The 7,794-nt window shown below is 40.7% G+C and overlaps 1 protein-coding gene across 1 annotated transcript; it reads left to right on the forward strand.

Annotated features, from left to right (window-relative positions):
* The first annotated feature begins 466 nt into the window (after window positions 1–466).
* On the forward strand, window positions 467–7,348 carry LOC131027900 (leucine-rich repeat receptor-like serine/threonine-protein kinase BAM1). The gene is made up of 3 exons (XM_057958001.2): window positions 467–2,127; window positions 4,695–5,741; window positions 6,122–7,348. The coding sequence occupies exons 1-3, from the start codon at window positions 591–593 to the stop codon at window positions 6,526–6,528; spliced, it is 2,991 nt and encodes a 996-aa protein (XP_057813984.1). The 5' UTR covers window positions 467–590; the 3' UTR covers window positions 6,529–7,348.
* The last annotated feature ends 446 nt before the right edge of the window (window positions 7,349–7,794 follow it).

A 7,794-nucleotide genomic window follows, 5' to 3' on the forward strand; every position in this document is an offset into this window, starting at 1 on the left:
CTATAATTACACTTTATAAAACACTTTAATTAAAAATGGGCCCCAAGATATGAGAAAAAATTGGCATGGTAATCAATGTTCCACCATGGCATAATAAAAACAGACTTCCCTCGTACATCAAAATGTTTATTTGACGTGGACATGAAAAATCCAAACAAATGACACGTGGAATTCCGACCCACTGTCAATTCCTATTCATCAAAGGTGGTCGAAATAAATAATTAATTGAATTTCTACTTCACGACGACGGCAGAAGAAAAATATTAGCAACACAATTGGAATCTCCAGGCGTCATAAACTTTTTCCGTTTGACGGTTCAGCCGTCAGAATCCAGGTAATTATTGCAAGGACTGCGACACGTGCCACCCCAGTTTAGACAGACGAGCAGGTGGAGTTAAGCACGTCGCTATCAGTTAACTCAACCGCCTACCTGATAACTCTACTTCGTTTAATTTTGGTTTCACTAAAATAATCTGGATAAGAAGCGGGGTAGTTAGCTGGCATAGCATTTATTCAGAACCAGAGAAGAAAGAAGATAGAGAGATAGAGGGGGGAACTGTCTGTGTTAATGAGCTCTGCCAGTAGCAGCAATGAAGCCCGTAATGATGCTGATGTTGTTGTTTTTGGTAATGGCGGCCGTTATATCGTGCGCAGGTTCCAATGAGGGGGAAGTGCTGCTTGTGTTGAAGGCTGCCATGGAGGATCCTGAAGGTGCTCTGGATGGGTGGAATGAATCGGATGTAAATAACTACTGTAGCTGGAATGGCGTCGGCTGTGATGGAAGCTACACGATTGTGTCACTGGACCTGACAAATATGAACCTTTCCGGGGAGATTTCGCCCGATATTTCGCATCTGCAGTCGCTGGTGAATCTCAGCTTAGCGGTGAACAGGTTTAATGTTGCTTTTCCGGGGGTTAAAGTGGCAGCACTGAGGATGCTCAATATTTCCAACAATAATTTCACTGGCACTGTGGCGGCGGACGCGCTGAGGGAGCTGAGCCGTCTGGAAGTTCTGGATGCGTATAATAATAACTTTTCCGGTCCGCTGCCGGTGGAAGTGGCGGCACTGCGAAAGCTCCGGCATCTGCATCTCGGCGGCAGCTATTTCACTGGTTCCATTCCTGCCGCTTATGGAAATCTAAGCTCTCTTGAGTACTTAGGACTGAATGGGAACGCTCTGAGCGGCGCCATTCCGGCGGAGCTAGGGCGGCTAGGCAATCTCCGCCACCTTTACCTTGGACATTTCAATGTCTATGATGGTGGCGTACCGGCTGAGCTTGGAAACCTTAGCAATCTCGTTCGCCTTGATATGTCGGATTGCGGGCTGACCGGCAGGATACCGGCGGAGCTTTCGAATCTGCGGTCTCTGGACTCGCTCTTCCTCCACGTAAATTCGCTCGAGGGCCCCATTACGCCGGCGCTTGGCCGCCTCGTTGCTCTGAAATCCCTGGATCTGTCCTTTAATCAATTAACCGGAGAGATTCCGCAGTCTTTCTCGAATCTTACTTCCCTAACCCTTCTTAACCTGTTCCGCAACAGGCTCCATGGTTCGATTCCTGAGGCTATTGGTGATTTGCCTAGCTTAGAAGTCCTCAACCTGTGGGAAAACAATATCACGGGCTCGATTCCCGAACGCCTTGGCCGAAATGGAAAGCTAAAAGTCCTCGACCTTTCCTCAGACAAGCTCACGGGCCTCATTCCTCCATACCTCTGCGCTGGCAACAATCTCGAAAGCCTCATTTTGCTGGACAATTTCTTCTTCGGCCCCATCCCACAAACCCTAGGCGCCTGCAAGTCCCTCACACGGCTTCGCATGGGGCAAAATTATCTCAATGGTTCGATCCCCACTGGGCTTCTCAATCTCCCCAAGCTAGACCTTATCGAACTTCAAAACAACTATCTCACGGGCAATCTTATGCCCGACGACATTAAAGTCTCGGCCAAACTCTCGCAGCTTATTCTGTCGAACAATATGCTGAGTGGCGCACTCCCTCGCAACATAGGTGACTTGTCGGGTCTGCAGGTTCTTTTTCTTGACGGGAATGAGTTCTCTGGCAGCATTCCTCCTGAGATTGGGAATCTCAAGCATTTGGGAAAGATGGATCTAAGCAACAACAAATTCTCAGGTATCTATTGATATAAGATCTAAGCCGTTTTTTTTAACTTACGTTTCCTGATGTGATAGGCATTGGGAATCGTCAGTCGAAAACTTTTACACAGTTTTTCTAAAAGCTTTTTTCTTGTTTTCAGGTATGTATGTGGGCTTACATCTTAATACTTTTGGCGCTTTTACTTTTTCTGGATTGCATCTTTCTGATGCTGTGTGGGAAAATTTTCTACTTTTTGTGCTTTTTCATTTTGATTTACAAGTTTCGGTTATTGTGTGGGAACATTTTTCTACTGTGGGATACCATTTTTCTACTTTTGTGCCTTAACTTTTCTTATTTGTATCCTTTCAATGTTTTGTGGGATCGTTTGTTAACTTTTCATGTTCCTATGTTCGTGATTTGTATCTTCTGATGTTCTTTTTAAACAATTTGTGTACTTATTCTTTGAACTTTTCTGATTTGTATCCTTTCAATGTTGTGTGGGATCGTTTGTTTACTTTTCATGCCCTTATGTTTGTGATTTGTATCTTCTGATGTTCTGTTTAAACTATTTTTGTACTTCTTCTTTGAACTTTTCTGATTTGCATCCTTTCGATGTTGCGTGGGATCGTTTGTTTACTTTCATGCTCTTAGGTTTCTGATTTGTATCTTCTGATGTTCTGTTTAAACAATTTTTTTACTTTTTCTTTGGCCTCGTTGGCTTATAGAAGATTCGCCAACGGGGATAGAGGCTAGAAGTTGCAAAACCCTTAGTTGTGCCTATGTTATTCCTCTCCCTATCAACATAAACGTTGCCATGGTTTGTGGATCTTCTCTGTGTATAATATGAGTATTCGTTAGTCCTATTAACATTGCCAGACCTCCTACCTCGTGAATCATCTCTATTACCATGTGATCTCCTATGCGATCTAGTAAGTGTATTACTGAACCCTATTAAGCTTGCCGCCGATTTTATGGTTATTTATTTGATCTTCTTATTGCTACTTTCATAGTTATACTTACCTCCTGAATGTGATGTAGCATATGTAGTACTGAGTCTTTCTGGTGATTCTGTGGTTATTGCCTTGTTCTTCTCGTTGCCGCTGGTTTCATAGCAATACTTTGCTGATTTTGTCTGTAATAATGTGATGTAATACATGCTGTCTTGCCCTTAATTACACATGGATAGTGTACACAAAAGCAACAACTTTTTTTTTTTAATTTATTTAAATGCATTTGGGTACATCATTTATGCGTAATTATCCCTCTCCTACTAACATTGCCTGTGGTTTAGTGGTCATGCCTATTATCATGCAATGCAATGCAAATATTTCTATTCTTGTACTAACATTGCCAATGCTTTTTATGCCATGCCTTGTGGTTCTTTACTATTAATATTGGCAATGGTTTTGGGGTCATGTCTTGTGGATCTTTCTGTTACAATTGCCAGTAGATTCATGGTTGCATGTGCAGTGGTCATATCCTCTGTATCTTTTCCATTGCAATTGCCAGTAGTTTCTTTTCCATGCATTACAGATCTTCTCTATTAACATTGCCGGTTGTTTTGTGGACGTGCCCTGTAGATGTCTCTATTGTAATGGTGTAAATCAAGTTGTAATGAGAGTGTAAATTAAGTGACACAGCCTGTCACTTGTGGATTTTGAACCACTTTATTTACTCAAGCTTTCTACATTTGCAAAGTAAAACTATTCCAATTCAGGCTTTGCTTGAGTCTACTTGAAAGCAAAATAATTTTTTAGAGGGTTTCATGTACAAGGCCCTTGTATATATTTCCAAGTAGAATTATTTCTGCTAGGATACTTTGGGCATCAGTATACAGTTGCAAGTAAACTGATCTAAGTTGACGTTTTTCTTTTACTCTTTGTTGATCTACATCTACATCTAAACTGATGTGTGAGGTATTTTTTTTCTTGAGGTCAAACTTTACATTTGCAAGCAAACTAATTGATTTGAGATAAAAACTTAAAAATACATTTTACAAGTAAAGTATTTTACCTCGGTTTTCTTTTTGGGATATAGATTTACATTTACAAAAAAAATGATCTGAGTTTGAGCTTAATACTGATATAAAGCGACCAGAGACACATTTTTGGGAACTCAAACTATAATAAGCTAGTTGTAATATTACAGGACCCTATATTTTGATGGGTGTGAATTTGTGAAGGCAATGATATATGTTCCCAAAGCCCAAATATGAGTTTTATATAAGTAGCAGCATCCTTTACAACTTAAGACCTCAGAGAAGATTAAAGTGCTGGTATTGTAGGTTATCAAGTTTGGGCTGAGCAAATCATATTCAATATGTGATTTTAGTATCCTTTCCTTGTTCCTATCACCCTTCACTCCATAAGTCCCTGTATGGCAAGGGAAGTCTGCAACCTTTGTACTTTGGTTGTCTGCCAGAAGCTATCCTGTATTTGATGTTATATTAGCTGGATGATGTTGGCCTTCTTACACCACTATAATGCATGGGTTGATCGTTAAATTTGTTTCAGTAGACTAGTTGCATTAATGCTTTATTATATCTCATTATAATGATTCCTTAAAACTCATTGGACATTTTTTATCTTTGTTCTTTCTTTCAGGGCAAATTCCAGAGGAGATTAGCCGATGCAAGATTTTATCCATAGTAGATTTGAGTAGCAATGAGCTTACTGGTTCAATTCCTTCCACTCTCATCCAAATGCACATTCTGAATTATCTCAATATGTCACGGAATCATTTAACTGGAGGCATTCCGAAAGATTTAGAGCAGATGCAGAGTCTTACTGCTGTAGATTTATCCTACAATAATCTTTCTGGCGTTGTTCCCAGTGGTGGCCAGTTTAGTTTGTTCAATGCATCTTCTTTCACTGGAAACCCTGATCTTTGTGGACCCTATCTGCGTCCCTGTACATTCCAGGTTGATTCAGCAACAAACAGCCATGCAAAGGGTTCTATTTCTTGTACCGTGAAGCTGGTTTTAGTCATAGGCCTGCTGTTATGCTCATTGGTCTTTGCTAGTGCTGCCATCATTAAAGCCAGGGCCTTAAAGAGGAACAGCCCTTCCAGGTCATGGAAGCTAACAGCCTTCCAGAGGCTGGACTTCACCTGCGAGAATGTTCTAGAGTGCTTGAAAGAAGAAAATATTATAGGGAAGGGTGGAGCAGGGATTGTGTACAAGGGTTCAATGCATAGTGGAGAAGAGTTTGCAGTGAAGAGGTTGCCTGGGATTGGCAGGGGTTCTTCTAATGACCATGGGTTTGCTGCTGAGATTCAGACTCTAGGCAGGATTCGGCATCGCCATATAGTGAGATTGTTGGGATTTTGCTCAAATCAGGAAATCAATCTTCTTGTGTATGAGTACATGCCGAATGGAAGCCTAGGAGAATTGCTCCATGGGAAAAAAGGTGGACACTTGGAGTGGGCAACCAGGTACAAGATTGCCATTGAGGCGGCTAAAGGGTTATGCTATTTGCACCATGACTGCTGTCCGCTTATAGTTCATCGTGATGTAAAGTCGAATAACATCCTCCTGGACTCTGATTTTGAGGCACATGTTGCAGATTTTGGTCTTGCTAAGTTTTTGCAGGATTCAGGCACTTCAGAATGCATGTCATCCATTGCAGGTTCTTATGGTTACATTGCCCCAGGTAGACGAAATAGTAGACTGCTTTACCCTTTCCCTTCGTTTAATGAGAACTTATTAGCATGTGTTTCTCTAAAGAGGTCAATTACATGAAATTTTAAAATCATCAATCATTTAAAAAAAATAAAATTAATGGCCACAGGAGACCCTGTAGCATATGTGGGACAGCAAAATTAAATACACAAATCGATCTGTTATAGTTGTAGATTAAATGGTTACAACTTTCAACCTTGTCTGACATAATATTCTTCATTTCTAAAACATCCCTAATGTTTGATTGATAAGGCAAATTCAGCAGATTTAAAGTTTCCCATATCTCGTGCATAATGTTTGATTTTTGAAAGTAGGTTCTGATGCAGCAATTCCCCTGTTTTTTTTAATCAGAATATGCATACACGCTCAAAGTAGACGAAAAGAGCGATGTCTACAGCTTTGGAGTAGTGTTGCTGGAGCTAATTACAGGCAGAAGGCCAGTAGGCGAGTTTGGAGATGGTGTTGATATTGTTCAATGGGTCAACAAAATGACTGAATCTAGAAAGGAAGGAGTTGTCAACATATTGGATCAGAGGCTGTCCACTGTACCTCTACACGAGGTCATGCATGTTTTCTCTGTTGCAATGGTCTGTGTTGAAGAGCAGAGTGTGGAGAGACCTACCATGAGAGAGGTAGTTCAGATGCTCACTGACCCTCCAAAGGTTAAAACATGTGAGAATTCTGTACCTGCTTCAGAAGAAGAGGAAGCCAAGGAGTCAGATGGTGCCGGAAATCCTCGTGATCTTCTTTCCACATGAATCCATATTTGCAGTTTTGGTTGATCGACTGTTACTTTGCAACTAAGTTACATGCAAAACCAGTTAACAGTGGCTGCCCAGACATTTCTTTTTGGAGGGCGTTTACCTGATTGGTGGCTTTTTGAGAACCCATCTCGGAGATGGCTTGAAAATGCTTCAAATTTAATGATGAGATGTACAGCACTTGTTTCCACTCATCTGCAAGCCTGTGTTATCACTGGATATATTGTCAAGACTATTTAGAATCATATTTCATCTTAATCAAAACCAATTACGTCATCCCCGTGTAGATCTTCAGCTCTGCTTTTTGTTTTGACCTTCAGCCTTGGTTTTTGTTTTGGTGGTTTACTTGACTTGCAAAATGACGTCAATGTCCTCAAATCTAATCCTTTGCACAGACCTCTCTTGTGAGGATGAGTGAAAGATTCGAGAGATTTGCCAAATTTCCAGTAGTTAAAGGGTACCGCCCAGCACCTCTCATTAGCTGTCTGCTGTTAGAAAATCAGTTCGACTGGGCCAAGGGGTAAATTTGAGACGCATTAGAGTGCGGTGAACCTTGACTCTATAAAGTGGGGAACATCAGTGTGGCAGAGCGGATGGGACTGTTGGCTAGAAGGAGAAGCTATATAATATAGCTGGCTAGTGTTGTCTTGTAAAGTAGGATTACATGGAAGGAAATATTGTAATCTTATCCTTCATCTCTTGATATATGGCATAGTAATTTCTGATGATGTAGCAACTGTACAGATTTCTTAGCCTCAAGAAAATTTTTAGAAGACCAAAATTTCATATGGTAATGAAGATGCATATTGAATGCTGATCAGTATTTGCAACACTTAAAATCATGCATTTTCTTTTGTGGCATTATATGAATTGCAAACTACTTTGTCCAACGAGTGTATATAAGATGCTGGGAAGTTGATGGGCCCTCGTCTGACCTACCTCAGATTGACTTGGATCCATGGAAAACCCATTATTTGATTTACAATTTGTGGAAACGGCTCAAATCCCTGATGGGGCCAAATAAATTAGGTGGGAAAATCTCTTATAATTAGCTTTATATGCCTTTAAGAAATTTTTAGGTGTCACAGCTAGGTCCAACGGAAGTGGATTTATTATTAGCCTAGTCAATGTCTGACATGGTAATAATCTATCACCACCTAAAGGATATTTTATTGAGATGCACAGATAGTGACTACATTTAATAAATGTCTCTTGATGTGAGCAAGCATGCGCGCATTTTAATGGGGGAGACTTGACAGCACC

The sequence above is a fragment of the Cryptomeria japonica genome, chromosome 9 (genome assembly GCF_030272615.1).
Source record: "Cryptomeria japonica chromosome 9, Sugi_1.0, whole genome shotgun sequence".
Classification (NCBI taxonomy): Eukaryota; Viridiplantae; Streptophyta; class Pinopsida; order Cupressales; family Cupressaceae; genus Cryptomeria; species Cryptomeria japonica.

Coding starts and splice junctions, on each gene's coding strand:
- LOC131027900 (XM_057958001.2), top strand. CDS start 591: ATGAAGCCCGTAATGATGCTGATGTTGTTGTTTTTGGTAATGGCGGCC. Junction 2,128..4,694: donor AAGCAACAACAAATTCTCAG/GTATCTATTGAT, acceptor TCTTTCTTTCAG/GGCAAATTCCAGAGGAGATT. Junction 5,742..6,121: donor TTATGGTTACATTGCCCCAG/GTAGACGAAATA, acceptor TTTTTTAATCAG/AATATGCATACACGCTCAAA.